Consider the following 25,353-nt stretch of genomic DNA (forward strand, 5'->3'; position numbering starts at 1 on the left):
GTAATAGTAACATCACTTACTTACTACTACTTACTTTGTTGGCGCGGTGACCCAAAATGAGTCTTGGCCTCCAACACAAGAGCACGCCACTTTGATCGGTCCAGAGCGGTATCCCGCCAGCTTTCGCCGACGCCGAGCTCATGGAGATCTGCCTCCACTCTATCTGCCCAACGGTATTTAGGACATGACACCAACGACCAACGGATCAACGGTATCAGGTTTATAGTAACATCAGATCAATATTAAATCAAGTTAAAAATGAATGTTCCAGTCTCGCTCCATAATGCCTACTCGTATAGTTGCAGAAAAGGATATTTTGCGTTTGTACGGCACAATTTGTGTTCACTGCTCGTGAAATGCACAGCGGCCCGACAGATTTATTTACACAATTTCGCGTATTTCAAGGAAAATCTGGGACTGAAACAAACACGAAATGGAAAAGTATCAATTTATTGTTTCCACACCTTAAATAGAGTAATAACAGCGAATTTCGTTATATCAAATATTTACAAAGTGTGCTCACATGAAACCATCGAACCAGATTGGTAAATACCTAATAAGTACTAAACAGTAATTATAATTACAAAATAATCTTTGGTAGACAAATCAATGTACCTAATTATAATTATTCTAAGCCACATAATATAGTAAAAGTCAACTTATCATCAAAATATAAATATTTAAATTGTATACTATGGGATATTTCTTTACTTCTTTAAGAATATATTTACGATATGTTACAACTTGAATAAAGATAATTATACTAGGGACCAGGAAGGCCTTGTTCCTACTTCACAGATCTCATTTTGCACTCCACCCGTATTGCATTTCGCTTGAACAAATTAATAACACTTTAGTTGCCAAGCGGCCACGATAAAATAAACATACCAAGCATCATCTTGGCAGTGAATGAGTTAATTAATAGTGAGATGCACTGTAGGTGAACTTTAAAGATTATCAATTTGTAAAGTTTAAATTGGGGTCCATTAAATAAATTGTAGTTTGTTTGAGAAATAATAAGCTATTTAATAAAATTAATACTTAACACCAAAAATAAACGAAAATGATTCTAACGTTTGTATGTTTAATAAATTATCATAAATACGAAAGTAAGTAAGCGTATTAAATAATTTTCAGATGTTCAAGTAGGTTTCCCTTCGTGTGATGGAATATACAATCAGTTTTTGTGATAATCATCTCTTTAAAAATATGTTTTATCTCAAAGTTAGTGCTCATTATTCTAGCTTATGAAAATACTTGGAATGAATCGTTCAAGCAGCAACATCAACCACTTATTTACAGCATTCTAGGTAACAAAAATAAATTCTAATTTTATTCATGAATTCAGATAATGGTATACTTTAGAGAACAGTGGAATCGGAGCCGAATTAATTAAATAAATTGCCCCTAACTCGGTGGTCTAACTCTCTGAGATTTTGAAATACTAAGTAGTGGTAATAATAATAAATGCTATGTAGGTAATTCAAGATTAATTGGGAATTAGTTTGGTTTGCGTAATGCTTAGATTTAAACATTTTGCGGAGCAAAATTTCAAATAGAAGCATAGGAAGAACATTCAAGTTTTAACAACATCAACTTTATTTGTTATTGATATGATATGATAATGATTTTCATTTTTAAAGCCTCCAGTACGGATATGATAATTGTTCTTATCTGTACGTGACAGAGTGATAAAACGGTGTCCGCCACTTTCAATTCCGTGGTATTAAAACTTGTTAACGATTTGTGCAATGTACAGTTTAAATAATATGACGATATTGACATTCAAAATTGTAGCCCTGTGTAAATTATAGATACAAACATAATTTAATTCGAAATTAACATGAAATTTTTCAGCCTACATTTAAAATTACATTTAAAAATTTTAGAGTAATTTGTAAACTTAAAGTTACTATTATAAATTCAAACCGACTTAACGAGAAGCTTACTAACTTATATTTAGTAAATCAGTAATTAGCGGTTGGGTGATGTTATTTACTATTTTGTAGAAAAAAAAAATATATTACCTATGTACAATATAGCATACCCAATAACGAAATCTAGAAATAAAATTTGAGTAAAACTTTATAAATCTGAAATGCATTTGTCGGCGTCAAAAACATCAACCAACCGCTGTATGTCTATTTATATTAAATCGCATTAATTATTTACAAATTATCTACCTCTATTTATAATACTATACTAACAAAGATTGATATATGTACCGTCATTGCTACAACAACATTACTCGACGCTGAATAGTAATATTTCACTTCATCTTGCGTCGGAGGCGAATACGACGCTTCATAACTTAATTTATTATGACAAGGCAGCATATCTGACGATATTTCTACTAACCGTTTTCTATATTCAACTTTATTACCTACAGTGTCATCTTGCATTGTGTCATCGTACTTATCGTCTTCAAATTCATCATTGTCATAGTCATGTGTTGACGTTGGGTTTTTCGGTATGTCGTTTTTCTTTTTGCCGAGGTCCGTCTTGAGTTTGAGGTCCATGATGCAGCTGAGACGTTCGAGGGAGGCTTTTACGCGCTTGCTCCGGGTTTCGTTCTTGAGCTTGTGAAGCCAGAGGAGACGGCAGTCGCAGGTTAGCTTGTTCCCTGTAGGAAAAAATGCTTTGAATAATGATGTTTTAAAAAATACAGTGGAACCTCGATATCTTAAGGGATACGATAAAAAGATCCTACTACAAAACCTCAGCTCATAGAGGTTATCGACTTAGAGGTTTCAATTTTGTTAGATAAAATATGAGGCATTATCCATAAAAAGTGACCTGTCGCACACTGTCGACGGCGCTCACGCCGCACAGCGTCGCTCTATATTGAATTATATCGGAGCATCGTTAATAATGGCGTAAGCGCCATCGACTATAAGATCCCTTTTCATAGATAATGTCACATATAATTGTAGTTAGGCTATCGTAGTAATTGTATTCAAAATTAATATCGTATTTTGTGTAAATGTAATAAAAATAAGTAACTAGGTAAATGAGCAGCGTTAGAGTCATGTTAAATATTCAAGATTCAACACTGAAATTGTTTGCGGATTATAAAATTGTAAGACGTATTAAATACCATATTGTATTACACGTGATTTTCAATGTAAGGGATTTAAATTTTTGCTAAATCCCACTACAAGCTATTACCAACGATGTACATAAACTAGCCTAATACTAAATTAATTTGCTGAGCATTTGTTGCATTCCCGTTGGTTTAATTCGTTTAATTTCAAATTAGCTAGTTGGTAATCCTCTTACGTACAATCCGAGGCGCATAAATACAAACCCCGGAGAATCAACTTGAATATATTATGCAGCTTTATCATAGCATGTACATGTTCTTCAGAAGCAATATTATATTTTACATACTTGCTGCACCCACGACGTCGCCTGGGGCCAATTTGAAATCGCATTTTGATGTCAAAATAATGTCACTTAGTTATCTTTCGCCCATGCGTCTCGCTCACTTCAATACATGATGTACGAACGAGTAGTGAATGATATCAAATTATTAGTCCGAATTGGCCTCCTTAGGTATTCTACATGCCCATCATAAAAAATTGGTTCAGTAATTTTTCGCATTTAGATATAACGTATTGTGGAAACATTATAAAAGTGAGTACGAGGCAGTACTTAGACTTTTATGTCAAAACCCGTCCACTCCCACGGCTCATATATGAGCCGCAACGCTTATGGTGACGTCACATCGTGGGAATTGACAAGTTAAATACAATATTTTTTTAAATCAAATTACTAATATCATATTTCCATGGTTTACGTCTGTGTAAAAGAAGAAACAAACTTTTAAAAATTATTAAAGATATTAAATTTGAAACAAGATCTTTGTTGTATACTCTTTTTTATCATCATATCATTCTTATTTCACGTTATCAAAATTCGAAATTAATAAAAAGAAAAGGAAATTGTCACATAATATTATTTTTGGGTTTCGATTTGGCGTAAAACGTGTTTTTCTCATCCATTTGTAAATATAAACATAATTAAATACATAATTCGACAGGTAAAATCTCACTTATATTCCACTCATACACCTTTCCCATCTTTTTCAATCTTCATTTTACTTTTGATTTCCCATTGTAACTTCAGTCTATTTTGTTGCTTTCCTACCGCGTTGTAGATTAAATCTTATCAGCCCACGGGCAGCCTAAAGTCCGTTTTAAGATAAGACCGCTGCATACAGAATTAAACTGTAAACATTTAAGTCCGTGTGCTACTGAATGCGATGGTAAAGGTACCATACATTCCATATACTCTCTGGGGTTTCTACAGACGTATTAAGTAGGTGGGTCGATCAACTATTTCTTGTTGTTATTATGTCCCATCAGCCAGGAGACAATAGTAGCATAGTTTCCTAGAAGAGCTGCTGTACCATGTTCTACAAACGTGCTTAGTAGTAGTAGCGTGCATTATGGAAAGGCCGTATAACTAACAAAAAAATCAAGTTTGGTTCATTTAAATACGAAATAATTAGTAATTTAAGAGTGACCCAGGAGACCCTAACCATGGCAACTAGTGACAAGAAAAAGTTGATTCACCCAGGTACACTTATTATTATTATAGCAGTCGACATGAATCTTACTAAAGATTGTTCGTCATTTTTATACCAATGGATTCCATTTCTAATCAGGAATAAGAGGTTTTGAGTACAAATGTAGGTTATTGTACTATAAAAGGCATGGCAAAAATAGTTTTACATGTATTGATTTTACTTTGCGGAAATCCATATTAATTAAAACCAAAATATAACTTTGCTAATCCGCGTAAAAAGATAACGTGCTAGTCAATCAGTGCTAACCCGTTATACTTACTTGCGTATTTTTTGCATGCAATTAATTTTCCCACCCTCCTACCGCAAAAATAAATACGCAAATAAATATAACAAACCACCACCAAAAGAATAATACTCGACACGTGTTTCGCCTCTCTACGAGGCATCCTCAGGAGCTGTTGACGGTCTGACGTCCGGCAACGGTTTCCGGATTTGCGTATTTATTTTTGCGGTGGGAGGGTGGGAAAATTAATTGCATGCAAAAAATACGCAAGTAAGTATAACGGGTTAGCACTGATTGACTAGCACGTTATCTTTTTACGCGGATTAGCAAAGTAATATTTTGGTTTTAATTTGTATTGATTTTGAAAAAAAAAATAGATTATTTACAAGTTCTTTTTTATTTCAATATTTAGTTATTTTACATAACAGATATTGTTGTCATCGATTTATAGAGACGCGAAAAAGTATTGTTATAGTTTTTTTTCCTATTTTAGCGGATAAATAAGTTCTATATTTTCATATTTTATAACGTTACTAAATCATTCGTGGCACTTTGGCGCAAAACAGCGCATAATACGAGGACGATATACACGTTAGGTAGCGGCACCCGGGGTTCTCATAGATCCGTGGACGGGGTAGATTAGATGGGTCTTAGTGTAGATGCGATAAACAACGCTTTTGAGTTTCTCTGTCTTGTTGTCTGATTGTTTTTATTTATAAACCTAAATTTTTTTAATGCAAAATTTATTTATAAATAAATCTAAAATATATCTAAATATTAAAATATTATAATCTAAAAGAGCTCCGCGAGCTGTACCGGGTGCAAAGGTGCCCATATTTATGATATTTTTGACTGAAATATTTACTAGTAACGAAAAGCGATACTGTAATTAAATTGATAGAACTTGGATGATTTGAGATACAAAGTTAGGTGGACCTTATGATTTAAAAAATAAACCAAGTTTTGCAAACTGTATTGTACCTAAAGTAAGCATTGATTTAGGTAGAATTTAAAATGTAGTATAAAAGAACGGAGCAAGAAATATTGCATACTTATATATCTATTTATGGTAAGAATTTAAAATAAACTTTTGGTCTGCCTTGAAGTTATCATTTAAAACCAAACTATATACTTACTTGGATTGAGAAATTAAAGTATATAATGCGTCCCTATCTAACTTTAAGATCTCAGTGTAATTTTAAAAGACGCTTCTATTTCTTTGCACAACGGGTGTCATGTGTTAAAACCACAATATGCATACTACTTTAAATATATACGGAACATATTTTAGCCATACCTTTGCATAAAATTGTGCTATAAACCACGTTGACTCCAAAATTCATGGTAGTGTAATGTTATTATTCGTTTTATAAAAATATAGGTATCTGGTATATATTAGTTATTGCATGTACCTATGTTTTTTAGTTTATTTATCATAATAACTTTTAAAATTATTAATTTGCAGCGGGCAGCTTTCTCGCGCAAAGGATTGCCATCGCTATACAGCGCGGGAATGCTGCCTGCGCGATGGGCACCTTGCCGAGGGGCCTAGGCTTAGAAGGTAGGTTTTAGGGATTTTAATTTTTTTGTTAGGTTTACTTTTAGTTAATATATTTTATAAGGTACTTGTATTAAGTTTGTCATATATCTATTAATAAATTAATTAATTTGCAAAGGAAGTAATACCTTTTGTTGAACATTCAAACTCAAAAAGAGATTTTACAATTACCATCTTTTCAAATTAAGAAAACTTAATTGATACGGCAAACTTAAGATTTTACTATTTTACGATAAATTGAATCGTTTTCAATTTAATTTACTGTCATGTTTAGAGCTCCAGGATGATACAATTACGTTTCAATTAATAAAATGAAATTAATTTATTCAACGGGTTATCATTAACTTACCGTCAAGAGAGATTAAGGCATAATTCGACTTCATGTTTTCCACGACACTTTGCATAGTCTCCTGTTTTAGAGTTTCCAGATTGTTATTCCTCAAATCCAAAACAGTCAACTTCTGAAAATCGTCCAAAACGCCGGCGTCTAATGTTCCCAACTTATTATCAGCCAAATAAAGTTTCCTCAGTTGCGCCAATCCACCAAAACCCCTCTCTGATATAAATTCTATTTCGTTCCCATCCAGGTAAAGTTCCTGTAGGGCCCAAAGTTCGGAAAATGCCAAGTCGCCTATCATCGTCAATTTGTTGTTCCTCATGTCGAGAGTAATCAAGTTGGATAGACCTTGGAAGTTCTCCCTTATTACTACAGTCAGCAAATTACTGTCGAGCTCCAATTTCACCAAATTGTTGAGATGCTTGAAGCAGCCTTCGTGAAGAACGCTTATGGTGTTCTTTGATAAGTATAGCCGCTGCAAGTTCGGTAGCATGTAGAATACGTCCCGTTCCAACTCTGAAATCTGATTCTCCATTAAACTTACATTCGCCAACAGTATCAAATGTGCGAAAGACATTCTCTCGAGTTTCGTTATTTTGTTTTTCGGCAGCGATATCTCTCTTAATGTTGACGAGTTAGTGAATGCAAATGGTGGTACAGATGATATGTTCGCATAGTGTATGTTGAAATACTGCAGCTTTTCTAGTCGAATTATGACTTTCGCAGGTATGTAGGTGAGCCCGCCGTCAGCTCTCACATTAAACGTGAGTCTTTCTATTTTAGGTTGGGAATAAAAATTCGACCAAAATGGGTCATCTTCGGCGATTCCGCCATTAAAAACCCAGCAATCCGCTTTCGTAGCCGTCTTTAACTTCGTGCTCTCACAATAGCAATGTACCTTGGAGCCCCGGTCTTGAATATCGCAAATATTGACGTATTGTGAATAAACGCTTTTATCGGATTTCCATCGCCGCTTGTCATTTTGCCGGCTCTCTGTAACGTTGATTTCAATTGTCGCGAAGGCAATCATTAGGATTAGATATTTAAGGTCCATCTTCTTTCACATCGGGCAATCTTTATCTGAAACAAAGAGAAGGCGTTTAGTGAGAGTTTCCTTTGTTCTTTTCTTATCTGTCGCTTTGTGTCGCGCATTAGCGAAGTTGCTGATAAGGTTGTATTGGAGTCGGACGTTAAGGTACCATTAGGGCGACATCATTGACACTTTTGCGAAAAAGGCGCGGAGTTGAATTTTGTTCGCGGAACAAAGAAATAGTAAAGTGAGTCCCATTACGTGGTAGTTAAGTTAGGAGTCCGTATTCAGGTGAAGAATTTTAAAATGACGCTTCCAAGTTACCTTGGAACGACTTAAAGCCGACTGAAGTGTAAACTCCGGCAGAGCTTTTCTGCGAAACTTTTGAATCACCGATTGAGTACTCGTGAGATAAGTATTTTAACTCTTGTTCAGCTAACAATGGCAGTTGTTGTTTGGTATCGCAGTGAAAAAACGATAATTCCATTTCTAAACAAATAATTCCCGGATTTCTGGAAGAGATCCCATTCAGGGATAAGTTCGCCTTTGTTGTATTTAATTGACTCTGTAACTGTGTTTCTCGTGTTTATATTTCTATGTACAATAAAGTAAATACATAAATACATAATAATTCAAGTAAGCAAGTAATTTTTTTCTAGTAAGCAGTATTTTAATGTACCCAAGTTTATGGATTCATATAATTATTATGTTACACGTACAAGTAAATATTGCTTAAAGTTGTTTATTGTTTTTCATCTTATTAAGTAAGAGTACTTTTGAATACATAAATATAAGTAGACAGACTAGACAGTAAGAATTTATTTAGTATTACAAAGTCTTTCTATTCAAACAGATTCATACATATTTAAGTATACAGTAATAATTCGCGTAGTAGTTTTATACCTGCTTAGGTATGTACATACAATTGAAACGTTAATTTTGTATCGGTGTCATTGTTTAACTTTAAGCAGAATAGGCTTATCTTATAAATATATTATTTGTCTCGCCATGAAGCCATCCAAATGTGAATAGGAGCGTTATGTCTAACGGCCCGATTCCAACTTTAAGATACGTCAGTTAACAGATCTAGAAAAGATATGGATTAGATACGTCAGTGTAAAACAAGTGTCAAAATTGATGTTTCTTCAAACAAATACGTCACTTTTGACACTTATTTGACACTGACATATCTAATCCATATCGTTTCAATATCTAGTATTTGACGTATCTCATTGTTCGAATACGGCTGTTAGTGTAAATGTGGCTTTTCATCAGAGAAGGGTCCTTATGCTTCATGTGCTTATGCACATTCCATCAAAGAAGGTTCCGTATTTACATGTAACATAAGAACCCTTTTTTGATGAAAAGGTCCTTATTCACATGATTTAAAACATAAGGACCCGTTTGTATTAGAAAGCCACAATTTAATTTTAATTCGCTCCGTCATTTACAAAACTTCACCACAACATATAAAGTTGTTAACCCGAAACTGACAATAAAGCTTAAAAATGCATTAATTAACGCTTTTGTCACGCCAGCATCCGTCGCTCGTCCAATTAAGCTCAATAAGCGATTCATTAAGCTCCGACTAGACAACTGTCATTTTACAATTGGTTAAAAGTTTTGTTGCTATTTTTAATATTTTTTCCAGTGAATACAATGTACCTACTGATGTTATTATAAAGCGTGATGATTATATAATATATTATCCTGTTGTTTTTATATGGCTGTAACCAATCTACCTATTCGACACAGGATAGAAATAATATAAATGATTTTAATAAAAATGATGATTATAATGACGATATTCATCAAATTTCAATCGTTTTACTCGTATTTAGGACATATACCAGAACCTACGTCATGATTGGAAACTAGGGCGCGACTGTCCAAGGGACAGAATGCAAAAAGAGGGTTAACAAATATGTCGTTGACCATGAATTGTGGGATCAAAATTGTAGCCGAATCTCGAAGAACCAATTCAAAAGTTTACATTGTCAATTTCGCTGTGTACACTGCCCTGGCAAAAACTGCATATTTTTTCTCGAGCTCCAGACGAATCTAAAAATCAATACAGTTTGATAGGAATCCTCTTTTTGTCCGGAGCGACCAAACGCTTTGAATTTTCCATTTGGACTGTATTTTGAGTCTTTCTATTCAGTAAAAGTACAGAGATACTTTTATATCGTGAATTGAAATCCTTATACGCCTTGATAATACCTAAAGTACTTAGCAAGTAATATACCATGAATTGAGAGGTTTTTATATCGTTATCTATCGACAAAGTCATATCAAAACCATAATAAATTGTTGAATTAAGATTTACATCTCATTAAACAAATGGTGCATTGAGAATTGCCATTGCAATTCTGCGCGGCACCGCTGCCTGCGTGTTGGGCACCCTCCCGAGGGCACCAAATTTTGATAGGTATTTTTATACATTCTTAGTTTTAGTTAATAAAGTAAAATAAGTGACGTCCCATGGGTAAAGGTACCTTATGGCGGTTGGCGCTTACGCTATTATTAACGCCGCTGCAATATTATTGCGGCGGTATGCGACGTAAGCGCCAGCCGCCATAAGGTAACTTTTGCCGTGGAACGTCACTTACTTTAATTGTATGTAGTTAGTTTTTTTTAGTTTTATATTCCTGTTATGTATTATGTCTTTTAGTAATTTATTTTAATTAATTATACTGTACGTTAGTGCGTCAAAATGGTACATTTAATTGTAAACAAGTATTATAAATAAAACAATTCACTTGAGATATCATTATCAGTACGTCCGCTTGCGCAATGTTTTGACGTACTTCTGATTTACTTCAAAATCACAATATTTTTATTTGTATCACAGTTCACATTAAATTTCCACGCAATGGATGTAGTTCAGGCTCATTTCAGTATTCCAAATATTGAATCCTAAATAATAAGAACTCATATTTGTGTATTAAATTTGCAGTTAAAAACAATCAGAGCCTATTGTTACACTGAACAAATAATGCATTAATTGCCATAACATTGCCACAAAACACCAAATTTGCTCAAAAACCCTCAAACAAAGGAAATTACCCGAGGTTTACCATTTGCATACATAATAATAAAACTTAGGTGAATGACCCTTATTTATAACGTTCAAACATTTAAAAACGACGTAAGTAACATAAATCGCTTTAGTAAGATACTTCCTTCTCTGTAAAGCTGTGAACCCACACAAAATTTAAAACGGCGTAAGTAGCCTCAATTTGTATTCTATATAAGTCTTTGTGTGCGTTCACACCGGTTTATGAGTAACGGGACACACGGAGGGCGGAATTTATGGGCGCTTTGATAATTAACACGGAATAAAAGTAACGACACTTTCTCACTGGATACGCTATGGACATAAAATGTACTTATACGTTCTCTGCGGACCGTGAAATCTTTTGAATTCACACGCTACCTCGAAAATAAGAGCAAATATGGTTTTTGACGCTAATGAATAGGGAAAAAATAAAAATGTACTTTGACGATAAATAAGTTCTCGTTTTACAGAATGAGTGAAAACTGTGTGACTTCGCGCTTATGCTGGTTTAACCCCCAGCGGAGGTGAATCGGTGCCTGGGATTATATTTAACATTTTCTGTGAGCACCTCATTTCTAATACAAAACAAACACAGTTTGAACACCAATTGAGAATTTAAAATTTGGAAATGGCCTATTTTAAAATACTATGACGCCAATTTCAAACTTACTTTGTGACATCAAAATAATATCTAAATGATGTCAGTCGCCCGAGCCGAGCGCCTTGCTTGCGCCAATAAATCTATTGGCTCCTCTTCACGATGGTCCAGCGCCGGCCACTCCAAGGGACGCAGCCATGCGGTAGAATAAGATAGCAATATCACTTGCTCCCTCTCTAACGCATAAATGCGTCCCTTGGAGTGGCCGGCGCTGGCCCATCGTGAAGAGGAGCCATATGGAGGAGGTGGTACCTAAGAGCGAAATGCACGCACAACTTTACTGACTCCAATTAAATATCATTTTGATGTCCAATATAATTTTGAATTGTCCTCTTAGTAACGGTAATCACTAATCTATGGGCAATGTGAACTCTAATAATAATATCTAGCACGAATAAATTACTAAAAAAGTGGTTGAATAACTTCTGTCTCATCTAGTGCTCCTAACTTGATGCAGATAATTAACCCGCTGTATTGTGCATCCTTTAACTAGCATGCGGGCGCAAATGATGCAATTGCTCTCTGACAGTTTATTCCAAGCAACCAGTTGAGATAACCTACCTGTATCGCTAACAAACTGAACGTGGAAAACTCTTAGCGCCACTTGCACCATCCCACTAACCCGGGGTTAAACTATTAAACTGTAAATCCAGTGTCAAATTGTACTGGTAACCATGGTAATTCCCCTGGGTAGAGAATGGTACAAGTGTAAGTGGCCCTTACTCTTATAGGTTTGTAATTTTATCACTAAAAACTATAAAAAAAACAGATTATTTTTGGACAAGAAAGACAATTATATAGGCGGCATAACATCTATTACGACCCTTATTGACTTAGCAATAAAGTCCAAAAACTGCCATACAAACTACCACTGATGCAGTGGCTCCCGGCGCGCTCTCCTCCCTAAGCGGCCGTGCGCGCTGCGTGGGCCTGAGGGCTTACCTCCAACCACGTTCGAAGTGTTGCCTCTCTGTCGCATTTGCTAATTCATACGTAAATGTGACAGGAAGGCAACACGTCGAACATGGTTCGCGATAGGCCCTCTGACTACTCATTTCTTTAGTCTTGGATAAGTACGGTAAACTTAAATAAATAAATAAATAAATAAATATTAGAGGACATTTTTACACAAATTGACTAATTCCCACGGTAAGCTCAAGAAGGCTTGTGTTGTGGGTACCCAGACAACGATATATATAATGCATAAATACTTAAATACATAGAATACAGCCATGACTCAGGAACAAATATCTGTATCATCATACAAATAAATGCCCTTACCAGGATTCGAACCCGGGACCATCGGCTTCATAGGCAGGGTCACTACCCACTAGGCCAGACCGGTCGTCATATGACTATCCGGGATGACTTGCACGAAAAGTAACCTGTAAACTTATTTGCCAACTACATGTTCCTATAATCAAATGTCTGGTTATATCGCTTATAATTATTTTTCATTCTTAAGAGGGATGGGGTCATCCCGATACAAACGTGTAATTGGCTGTTACTATTTTAGGTGTATTTATCATTGATTTATAAGTATTCCGTTGCCTTTAAATTTCAATTGTTGTATAGTCTCACTTGTCACCAAAAAACGAATATGAAAATGTCACCCCATTGTTTTGCATTTGCGTAGAAAAGTTAACTACGTAAAACTAACTACGTAAACTTAACCTTAAATATTTGATATTTCTGTATATTTTCCTTGCAATCGAAATGAAAGCAGAGTGTATAATTCGGGCATAAATGCCAATTTTATCCTCAACCTATATCGGCCCGAGCGTACGGATAAAATGGGTTACTTTATACCCTTGTTGTATAATATACTGTTAAATTCACCGCAAAAGTAAACGTTTAAGGTTTTCTGATAACGTTATATAGCAACAAGGTTGAATAGCTGCGAAGTTGGTCTGCCTATGTAACTGGGACGCCGTATTTTGTATTCGTTCTAGTTTAACCTAGTCCGAGATCCGAAGGCAAATTTGAATTTTGTACAGGTACTATAAAAATGGGTATCGCGGTTTGATTTTACCATATCTTTCTTGAGGTTTACCTTTATTTTGCCGTCAATTTTTCTGCAGATTTTCGTTTCACATAAAATTTTTCAAGTAATTTCAAATCGCAAAATAATCTTTACATAGAATATTTACTTCAAATAATTTTAGTTCGGATTAGTTATGTTTCACCAAAAATTTAAAACATTAGTTTTGTTTCAAGGACAATTTGTTCATGTAATTTCATTTCACAGAATCATCGATCTGTAGAAAAGTCACTTCTTATAAATACGGTTCACCAAAATTTAATATACAGAATAGTCATTTAGTCGAATTTTAGTTATTTTGTCGTTAATTTAACGCAATCTGCTCCTCTAGAAGAAATTCGTTTTAGGGGTTGCCGTTCTAACCTAACCCACTTTTCTGGCAACAGTTCGTTTTCTTGGGAGTCGCAGTTCTAACCTAACCTAACCCACTTTTCTGGCAACATTTCGTTTTCTTGGGGGTCACAGTTCTAACCTAACCTAACCCACTTTTCTGGCAACAGTTCGTTTTCTTGGGGGTCGCAGTTCTAACCTTTTTTTTTTTTTTTTTTTCAAGAGGGGAAATGCTTTACGCATACCACCCCGGCGCGGGGACGGGCCGGGATGGTTATGTGGGACTCCCTGTTGTGGGCTCATGAGACCCCAGGTTTACCCACTAAAACCCCTCTGTTGCCGCCTCGCTGCTATACGGCGAGGTCCCAGGAACGCCGAAGTACTCTTCCGCAACCTCGCCAGCAGCCGTCCGGACTCGGACCCGACTCTAGGGGAAATCACCCCTTCACCTCAGTGGGCGCGTTGCTTACACATCGCGCCCGCCCACGCAGGGACCTTTGTGCGGGCGACAGACGTCCCCGAGCCTGCCGCCCACAAGTGCCCTTATGGGGGTAACCGGCGGTCGTATGCCAACCGCCGCCGCCCCACGCGCTTGCGGCGCATTGGCTGAGAGGCCGGATCTTCCTCCCTGCCACGCTCCGCTGCCTCCTTCTGCACCATCACGTCCTCGCAGAAGGAGGCCACCGCCTTCCATCGACTCTCCCCACCAATCATGGCTTTTACTACCGCTGGCAAGGAAAGGTCTCTCCCCACTACGGCCACGAGTGCGGCCCTCTGATCCGCCCACGCTGGGCAGATGGCCAGCGTGTGCAGCGCCGTGTCTTCGGCATCGCCGCAGTCGTGGCATTGCATAGTTGGTTCCCGTCCCGCCCTCCTACACAGGTATCTTCCGAAGCAACCATGCCCCGAGAGAACCTGAGTAAGGTGGAAGGAGAGGAACCCCTCCTTTCTTCTGATCCATCGCTCCAGAACGGGTCGGATGGCTTCGACGGTCCAGTGGCCGGCACTTGGCGCCTCCAATCTCTCTTTCCACTTCTGGAGGAGCACTCGACGGGAATCAAGTCTCCACCGTCTGACCTCCTCCAGAGGTGGTTGGACCCCCCCGGCCCGCGCCTCAGAGACACGCCAATAAACATCAGCGAGCGCTGCTGCGTCGAGGTCCCAAGGCGGAGTCCCCGCCAACAAACACGCTGCCTCGTGGGATACGGAGCGGTATGCCCTCACCATCCTGACCGCCATAACCCGCTGCGGCCTCCTCAACTGGGCTTGATTTTCGGCGGTCAGGGTGAATGCCTAAATGGGCGCCCCATATAGGGCCATCGACCGCACAACACCCGCGTACAGTTTCCTGCAGCCCACATTCGGTCCACCGACGTTGGGTAGAAGCCGGCTGAGTGCCGACGCCGCTCCAATTAGTTTGGGAGCAAGGCCCTCAAAGTGTTTCTTGAACGTCCAACGGCTGTCAAGGACTATGCCTAGGTACCGCATTGTCGACTTGACACCAATGGACGTTCCCCCCACCATTAAGCTGGAACCCGCCGGAGGGGCCTTCCGAGGCCCATGGAAACACAAGGCCTCTGATTTGTTAAGGGCCACCTCCAGCCCCAGCCTCCTAATCCGAGTCACGACCGACGCTACTCCCGCTGTGGCCCGAATCGCCTCCCTGAAGTTGTTGCCGCGAGCCGTTACCAGTGTATCGTCAGCGTAACAGGTCACGCTCACCTCCGGCAAGTTGGCCCCCCTCAGCACCCAGTCGTACCCGATGTTCCACAGGAGTGGTCCTAGAACAGACCCCTGTGGAACGCCGCACGACAGCCCCTTCTCCTCCCAAGCACCGCGCGCAGGGTACCTAACGGTTCTATCGGTGAGGTAATCCTCCACCGTCTTCCGCAGGTACTCAGGCACGAGATGGTGCCTCAGTGCCGCCTTGATACAAGCCCAGGGCAGGGAGTTGAAAGCGTTAGCGATGTCTAGAGACACCGCCAAAACCACCTCACCCCGGGACACTGCTTCATCCGCAAGAGCCTTCACCCTCGCAATTGCGTCGATCGTGGACCTGCCCCGACGGAAACCGAACTGATGGACACTGAGGTTCGGTCCCAGCCCCTCGAGGTGCCGAACTAGACGAGCAGCCACCACGCGCTCCAACAGCTTACTGGCCTCGTCCAGCAACACTATCGGCCTGTAAGCCGAGGGCGAGTCCGGCGGTCGCCCCTCTTTCCGCAGAAGGACAAGTTTTCCCGACTTCCACACACGAGGAAACCGCCCCTGTGCCAAACAACCGCTGAAAAGCGCCCTCAAGCGCGGCTCGAGTGGGCCCAACGCCAGAACCCAGGCCCGACCGGGGACTCCGTCGGGGCCGGGGGCAGTGTTTTTGGCTCGGAGCCGGAGCACCGCTGCCCCCAGTTCACCCTCCGTTACTTCCGGCGCCTCACCCAAATCTGCTACCCTCCCCCTGGGAGGTGTCATGGGCGGAGGTACGTGTTCGTCCCTTGTCGGGAACAGGGCACCCACCACCTGCTCGAGGAGCTGTGGCTGGAGACTTTGCGTTAGCGGGGGTGCCCAGGGGCGAAGCTTGCGCCTCACCATTTTATACGGCCTCCCCCACGGATCGTTATTTAGAGTCTCCAGCATCTCCTCCTCGGCTAAATCCTTCGCCCTGCCGATTGCTCTCTGCAGCAGCTTGACGGCCGCCGAGTATACAGCATATAGACGCTCCTCCTCTGGCACGTCTCGAATCCGCCGCCTCCTGCAGTGAGTGTAATGGCGTCTTGCAGCAACGCACGACTGGCGCAGCTGCGCAAGTTCCGCGGACCACCAGTACACTCCACGCTTTGGGGGAATCGGGCCGACCCGAGGCATGGCCGCGTCACACACCTCGACCATAATACTCCCCATTCTCTCCGCCTCCGCGTCGACATCAACAGGGCCTTCAGGGACTGACACCCAAGCTTTTACCACAGCTGCCTCTATAAATATATCCCGGTCCAGGCGCTTGAGCGCCCAACGTGGGCCATCCCCTCGCAAGGGCCGATTCTGCCCGTTCGGGTCGGCCGGAAGAGTGGATACCTCAAACCGAATGTATCGGTGGTCCGATAAAGTTTCCACATCCTCCAGCACCTCCCAACCTCGAACACGGCGCGCCAGGGCAGCGTTTGCGAAAGTGACGTCAACGATTGAGCCACCCTGTTGCCGCACGCACGTGTTTACCGACCCACGGTTCAGAACCACCAGCCCAGTTGACACCGCCCACTCCTCCAGCTCCGCACCACGGGCGGTCGTTGCTGGAGATCCCCACGCCCTGGACTTAGCGTTGAGGTCTCCGGCCAGGAGCACCATACCGGGACGGCTTCTGCCGATCAGTGTCCCGATTTCGACCAAGAACGGTTCAAATTCGGCCAAAGTCCGGTTCGGCGAGAAATATGCCCCGACCAACATTATGTCGCCAATCCAGGCCGCGACGTAACCGTGGCCCTTTTCTACTCTTTGTAGCGGCGGAGAACCTGCGGACGGATTGACGATTATAGCCGCTAGACCGTCCAAATCTCCGGCCCAATTGTCTCTAGGCGGGACGGAATAGGGCTCAGCAACAATCCCAACTCCGATTTGCCATTCCGCCAGGCTTTGTGTCAGCAGGTCCTGGGCTCTGGCACTATGGTTTATATTCCCCTGTAGAAATCGGATGGCCATTATTAAGTGAGAGCCATTCCCTCTGCCGCCTCATTACTGGCCACAGGTGTTTTTGTAGCCACTTGAGAAAGTTGCGAGGAGACCCGGGGGCCATCACCAGCTTTCTTTCCCTTTCTCGGGCGTGATGTAGTGCACGCCTTGGAGCCAAGGACGTGACTTGCCGGCATGACCGCCGTATCGCACACGGCACAGTGGGGCGCCGCCGAGCACTGCGCCGCCTTGTGGTCAGGCTTCCCGCAACGGTAGCACAGTCCGCCACGGTCCACCTGCGCCTGACACTGCGCTTTCACATGCCCGCACTCCAGGCATCGGAAGCAGCGCATTACTCTCGGCTCTAGCAGTTTGACCTGTGCGGAGGACCACCCCACCAGGAAACGACCGCCTTCGGCCACCTTTTTTGCCGCCGTGACCGGGCAGCGCACCCACACGGTGCCAAGACCACTGTAGTCCAGACGAATCTCCCCAGTTTTCACCTAATCCGTAGCACATTCACCAGCTCGAGCAACGGCAGCAACTACCTCCTCTGGGGTTACAGAGTCGTCCAGGTTTGATAGGCGCAGCTCTGCACACTTCGTCGGCCTGGTGACCCGGACTCCTTCCCCCAACTTCTCCGCCAGCTCCTGCGCCAGCTTGTCTGCCTTCTCGCTGCTGGTCACTCCCGGCAACTCCAGGACCCGTGCACCAGTGGCTGCTCGTCGGAATTGCAAGGCCGAGATGCCGAGTTCCGCGAGATTCACTTTAGCCTTAGCCTCGGCCAGTACCTTGGCATACGTCGCTCCACTTTTTTCCGCCTCTGGTTGCAGCGTCAGCACCACTGCTGCTGACCGTGGTGGGCGGAGATTACGTGCACCAGATTTACGGCGAGTCTTTGCCTTCGCCTGAGGCTGCGGGTTTGACTTCGCAGCGGCCTTCTTTTTAGCCCTCTTGCTGACCACCTTAGTCCACTGCTGGTCCGAGGAAGCGGTTGCAGGGGCTAGTGGTTGGGGCTCTCTGGAAGCCGATGGGCCAGCATCGGCGGCGGGTTTCAAGCCCTTCTTCTGTTTTGGCTTCCCGCCTTTGGGGCCCTCTTGTGCTGGAGAGGGAGGTGTAGGGGGTGCCTTTGTATTGCCAGGAGCCACTGCCGGCGTCTTGTTTTTCTTTTTACCGGCACTGGTAGGCACCGAAACGGGTGCCATTTTCTCTTCCGCCTTCTTTTTGTCGGCCGCCAGTTGAGGACGCAGGTTTCTGGCGGGAAGTAACCTCCCTTCCACTTCCAGCGCATCAAAGCGGGCATTCATCATGGCCATAGTGGCCATGATGAAATGGTTGCCCGGTCAGATGATGGCTCCACTGGCTCCTGCGTAAGAGCAATCGGCTGCATCTGCATCGGAGAGGGTACTCTCTCCGACTCACGCTGCTGCAGATCCGTCTTAATTTGGGCTAACTCCGCCCGCAGCTCGGCTATCTCAGCTTGCTGTCGCTCGTTACATTTTTGAAGGCGTTTTACCTCGTCTGAGGACAGCAAGCGCGCCGCCAGAACCTCTATGGCATCTACGATGGAGTCCCCTGCCTCCTTGAGTTTCCTTTGGTAGGTTCCTTTTAGGTTGCGGGAAGTCTTTGCTACGGCCTTTATTATTGCAACAGCATCAGACGATTGTTGCACGAGAGCAGACGAAAGCTCCGTCTCATTTAATGGATTTAACGGCCGCGACCGGATTGTCATTTTATTGACCTCCTCTTCGGCATTCAATCTAGATCTCTCGCGCAGCTCGGCATTGAGCTTTGCCTGTGCTGCCGCCTTGCTCATAAAGTCCGCCTTCTTCGCCGGCCTCGCACCCGACGGCGACGCAGCTCCATTCTGCATCTCTGTCTCTTCGCTCTCACTGCCTGACCTGCCGTCCTCGAGCTTTCGGCGCTTGCTACTCGAGTTCCAGAGGCGACCCAACGACGGTGATCGGAACCGCGACCGCATATTGTATAGCGAGTCGTCCGATTCAGCCGATTTGTCATCGGCATCCTGGTCAATCTGAGTGAGTATCACCCGCGCCTTTGGGACCGGAGTTTGGCTCCTCAGCCCAGTCCGCGTTCCCCTTCTCCTTCCGTCAGCGCTCCGTGACTCACGCCCGTCGCCGACCGAAACATCGCCAGTTGTATCGTGGACTCCGGTGCCCTCCATTAGAGCGTCCACTTCCACCGCCACACCATCGTTCAAATCCATTGGACTTATCAGTGTCCCTAGTCCATCGCCAGTTGTGATTTGGTCCTGTGAAGGGCCGTTTGTTTTGTTTTTAATTGTGTCTTCCATATATTAATCCCACGAGTAGGGTGACTAAAGCTGCACAGTGGTCAGAGAACCCCAATAACCAAAGTGCCCCTTATACGCTGCAGGGTCGGGCGGTACTGCAGGTTGGCGCATTAGTAGCTGATGAACACCCCAGCCACTCCGGAGCTCCGGAGCACCCCGATATCATGTACCACAATACCGGGGGTTGTGGTTTTTTAGTGTGGTTTTCTCCACTTGGGCCGCTGGAAAATAGCATCAGCTCAGCTTGCTATGCACTTAGGAGCTTACGCGACGAAGTTACTATAAAACAACTAAAGTCTGTGTATTACGCATTAGTAGAGTCTCGGTTGCGATATAGCATTAAATTTTGGGGTCAAAGCTACAAATATAATATAAATAAAGCATTTGTTGCCCAAAAACGTGCCATCAGAATCATGGTCCGAATCCCATGGTGGCAGTCGTGTAGGGAGCATTTTGTCCGGCTTAAAATTCTTACGGTACCCTGTCTCTATATTCTGGTCTTGCTGACTGGTGTCGTTAAACACTTAAATAGATACGAGACCGAGGAAGAAAGAATTTCTAGAATGAACACACGCAGGAAGGACTTGGATAACTTAATAGCGCCTAAATTGAAAGTTGTTCACCATTGTGTGCGATATCAAGCAATAAAATTGTATAACTGCCTCCCTATCGAACTGAAATCAATACATAACGTAAACAACTTTAAATGCCGGCTAAGGGACCTCTTAATTACTGAATGTTACTACGATGTTAATGACTTTATCTGTAATTTATAAGTTATTTTTCAATATGTTTGCATAATATTCATAACGTGACTGAACTGACATAAAAACTGTAATTATTATTATTTTGTATACTTAGTTTAAGTTAAATGCATGTTGTTTATAAAATTGTGATTAATTTAGTAGCTCGTAAGTTAAATTTCACTTGTGATATTTCCGACATGATTGTAAAATTGTTATGGAATAAACTATCTATCTATCGTCCATTTGGATGAATCCATTGTAACGGCTAGCAAACGCAGCGTAGGACGTCCACCCACAAGATGGACGGACGACCTTGTTAAAGCCGCCGGAAGACGCTGGATGCGGGTGGCTTCCAACCGGTACGAATGGAGGTCCAAGGGGGAGGCCTATGTTCAGCAGTGGACGTCTTATGGCTGAGATGATGATGATGATGATGATTGTAACGGCATCCATTTGGAAGGCAGTGGCCTGCTTAAAGTAAAGATGCGGTCGTCTCTCGGTCTACTGTACTCGTTCCAGTTCCCCGATTTAAACGACCATTTCCGACGTATGATGCAGTCACAATGGCATCTCTTTAGCCGCTGTTTCGTATTTCCTACTATCTCTTTTTGTATAGACTCGTTTTTGGTATTGAACAGAATTGGTAGAGTGATTTTGCCTTAGTGGTGTTTCGGATATATTTTCTTTGTTAGTATACAGTGTGGAAAGATAAGTCGGGCCCTGGAGGGAAACTACCTTAAATCCTTAAGCTGGCTCATTTTACTTAAAGGAGACATTCCTTTATTTTTAAAAAGAAACAAAACTGCATTCAAAGTATTCTTCATATTTTCCTCAATTTGGCTTGTCTAAAAAAATCTTGAGTGATATTAGATTATATGGATATTTTGTACGACAGACGAGTGTATGACGTTTCTTGGAAAAAAGTTATCATTAACTGTATCGACTACCTAGTATTTAGAATAAAATAGCGATTTTTTATTTTCTGGAATTTTTAGTCGGTTCGAGTCCCGGGCGAGGCAACCGAGTTTTAGAAAATCTTTGAATGCAGTTTTGTTTCTTTTAAAAATAAAGGAATGTCTCCTTTAAGTAAAATGCGCCAGCTTAAAGATTTAAGGTAGTTTCCCTCCAGGGCCCGACTTATCTTTCCACACTGTATTTGTGCTTACTTGCGTGATACAGTTTGCTTATTCGCGTCTACTGTATTTATCGTCACTAAATTGACTTCTACATTTTGTAGGAACTGTTGTGAAAGGTGAAGGGTATTTAGACTGCGGGGTAATTTAAACTAATTGAAATATCTTACATGTTTTACATTATTAATTAGAGTTCCATATAAACTACTACAGAGTATGTCCAGATAGCGACAAAGATATGTTTCGTGTGTGACTCTAGTTAAAAATGTAAAACAAGGAAGATATTTCGATTAGTTTAAATTAATTTAATTTAATTGCCCCCTGCACCCGCAATATTACCCGTATATTTTTACCCGTGTTTAATCAATAGCTCTCATGATTCTGAAAAAGTTGTAAGTTTTTCGACAAAAGATAAACGGAAATGCTATTTTTTTTTCTGAAAACCCCTACAAACATAGGGATGTTAGAAAAAAATCTGTCAATTTATCGTAATCGCTTAGTGTTATTTTTACACGACTGCCCAAAAAATAGAGTGTATTTGCGAGAATACCTCTTGATTCTGAAAAAGTTGTAAGTTTTTCGACAAAAGAAAAACGGAAATGCTATTTTTTTTCCGAAAACCCCTACAAACATAGGGATGTTAGAAAAAAACTGACAATTTCTCGTGATCGCGAAGTGTTATTTTTAAAGACTGCAAAAAAAAGACTGTATTTGCCTTTGATTTAGCAAAATCTTATAAAGCTTAACTAGAAATACCTGACTATAAGCTGCAATTTACCTTCTCGACGTAGAACGGGTTCATGATCTAACTCTAGAACGGTTGTTTTGCTCCAGGCGGCTTTTAGACGGAATATTTTTACACTAAAACAAGGTACTGTAATTTTACTTGCCTAATTTTGAGCACAAAATGCTTTTTTGTTTTACATTTAAAATTCATGAAAATCTTTAGTCTATTGTGACAACATTTTATTCTTCTGAAAAGGAATGGTAAACTTTTGCTAATATTACTTATATTGAATTTATTGACTAAAAATAATAATTTCAGTTTACAATGGGTATTATCAACTTTTAAGTTAGTTTTAACGAAATTAAAAAATAATAATCTCAGTTTACAATGGGTATTATCAACTTTTAAGTTAGTTTTAACGAAATTATAAAAGGACAAAATATAGGCCCTTCGCACGTTTTTTACCAGACTACGACAAAGCAAACAGAGAGTTATAAATTTAGTCTTACCCCATATTACCTTACATAAAAATTCTATTAAGTATCTGAAGTGTCTCTAATTTGATGGAACTTATGTGTTATTATCGTAGACAACTGCGCCATAAGTAAAATGTCTCGACTATACTCGTAATTGCTAGCAATTTGAGCTCAGCAATTATGTCATATGACATTCGCGGTGACCCGAAGCATAATGGTTGTAGCACACTTGCTCGAATACCCGCCGCCACATCAACTTATACTTTTCGCGTCGAATGATGGTCTCTATGACAGTTCGTTTTTATGGAGTAGCTGTGATGTAAAATGTTTATAGACATTTATTGGACGTTTAGCACTTTCATTTATTTTATATACAATACAGTAAAAACATATTTCTTCAATTATTTTTAAAGCCTAACCAAAAGAGATAGGAAGGAAATGTCTTAGGGACCAACATCATCATTAACTTAAGAGGTATTCTCTTGTCGGTGGAGTATCTTCCAGCTTTCCCTATCCTGCGCCAGCTCTTTGACTTTTTGGTACGACACGAGGGACCAACATTTTCATTCTAATAATTATGTATTCCTGAGTTATGGATGTTTTCTATGTATGTATAAATACTAGTGATGTACCGACTATTGATTTGGCCGACTAGCCGACTAGCCGACTAATCGGCGCTCTAATGGCCGATTAGTCGGCCGACTAGTCGGCTAGTCGGCCAGATCATTAGTTTCGTATAAGTTCAGTTGAAAAACAATAGTTTTGCGCTATTCATATATTAGCTTGGCTAAAAGGTGTTCTTTACAGGTTCAAAGACAAGAATCCTCGTTCAATTTCTGTCTTTCTTTTATTTTGCGATCCTGAGCAGACCGTCAGTAGGTACAACTTGTAGGAGGTATTTCCAAGGCTCTATTTCTCGTACGTAGTCGCCAGTTAAGAACCTATCCCCTGTGGTCAGCGTATTTACGAGCAACGTGACCTGTTTATAAGTCTCACAATTTTGCAATAACATTAATAGTTCCCCATGGCTCCACCATAAAAAAAAAAAACAAATACTGAATTATAATAAAATCCTTTAAGTATAGAACTTGGCCATGAAATTACACGAGAATCAGTTGAGATCGACCTGTAGAGGAAAACGCCAGCCCACCACCATACGATAACGATCAAACGGTCAATCATATGAACAAAAGTTTTCACACCCTGAATAGGTATTTTGGTAAAATAGACATAAAACATATGGTAAATATAGGCTGTTGGTTTCTTTTTTTCTGTTTTTCTTTCACTAATAAAGTGCCGACTAATCGGCCATTTTTGCCGACTAGTCGCCGACTAATCGCCGACTACAAATGTGGCCGGATAGTCGGCTTTCCCGACTAGTCGGCGACTAGTCGGTACATCCCTAATAAATACCTTTTTATAAATACCTATTTTATCCTGCTTTCATGTTTCGGAGTCTTGTGCACGACTGAAGACGTACGGTAAGATTGATATCCGAACCGAAATCCAACTTATTGTCAAAATAACAAAACATAAACTAGTGAGTGTATGTTACTTTATATACGCTATCATGGTACCTACATTTTTTGTTAATAAAATGACAAAATGGAAGTTTAAATGAAGTCATCATTATGCATCCTCCCCATTGTCAAATTGATGAAAGATAAAAATCATCATAGGCTGAGGCAAGTAAATTTGGGCCACCCAATTGTGGGTAATAGGTACTCCTTGGCGTTGCAAGCATGGTCTATATTGACCGCTTACCACCAGCTGAGCTGATTATCGGCGACGCATCACGGAGTTGAGACGTAAATTTTCTAACGTAACGGCTCGGGTGGAGGTGGCCTAGTTAATAAGTATACGCCAACCTTTATAAGACGCCTTACGATAAATACTGGTTATTAAGTTGACTTAATCGATAGCCTGTCACGATTGTCGCGGTTGGCACCTATGTTTTGCTATACAGGGTGTCCCAAGACTATGGGACATCAAGGGAAAGTACCTTAAATATCGTAGATAGGATGTTTTGCTGAAAGAAGACATTATTTCAATTAAAAAAGAATTTAAACTGCATTCATAGATTTTTAAATGATTATATGGTTGAACCGGGAATCGAAACCGCTACACGGGAAAACAAATCAGCCTGTAGTTTTATCATACCGATCGAAAGGTTTCATCATAAGGATAATTTTTCCTAAATAACATAGTGTCAGAAATAAAAGGAAGACCATGAATTTTAACATTCGTGGGCTCATGGCTCGTCTCGCAAGCAATGTCAGTGCGACAAGTTATGAGGTCTAATTATGACATACTGCCGTATTCGAACTTCAAGATATTCACAAGAGACGACACGTACTAGATCCATTGTAGATACGTTATAGTTTAGATATTAAATAGTTCTCTTTTGCAGCGCAATTCGGGCAACCAATGTCACTTTTACGTTCGATAGAGTAAGATATCTATTAGATGTG

The 25,353-nt window shown here is 41.0% G+C and overlaps 1 protein-coding gene across 2 annotated transcripts in view; it reads right to left on the bottom strand.

Moving 5' to 3' along the window:
- Positions 1-431: 431 nt before the first annotated feature.
- Positions 432-25,353, bottom strand: part of LOC134671162 (connectin-like) — a 49,903-nt gene continuing 24,981 nt past the window's right edge. The window contains exons 2-3 of one of the 2 annotated variants that reach the window (XM_063528932.1): positions 6,722-7,789; positions 432-2,623 (exon numbers count right to left, since the gene is read on the bottom strand). In XM_063528932.1, the coding sequence (XP_063385002.1) occupies positions 2,190-2,623; positions 6,722-7,763 (1,476 nt within the window). In that variant the 5' untranslated portion in view covers positions 7,764-7,789 and the 3' untranslated portion in view covers positions 432-2,189. The remainder of the gene's footprint in view (positions 2,624-6,721; positions 7,790-25,353) is intronic. The other variant, XM_063528933.1, reaches the window with a different exon arrangement.

Source organism: Cydia fagiglandana, chromosome 15 (assembly GCF_963556715.1).
Source record: "Cydia fagiglandana chromosome 15, ilCydFagi1.1, whole genome shotgun sequence".
Lineage (NCBI taxonomy): Eukaryota > Metazoa > Arthropoda > Insecta > Lepidoptera > Tortricidae > Cydia > Cydia fagiglandana.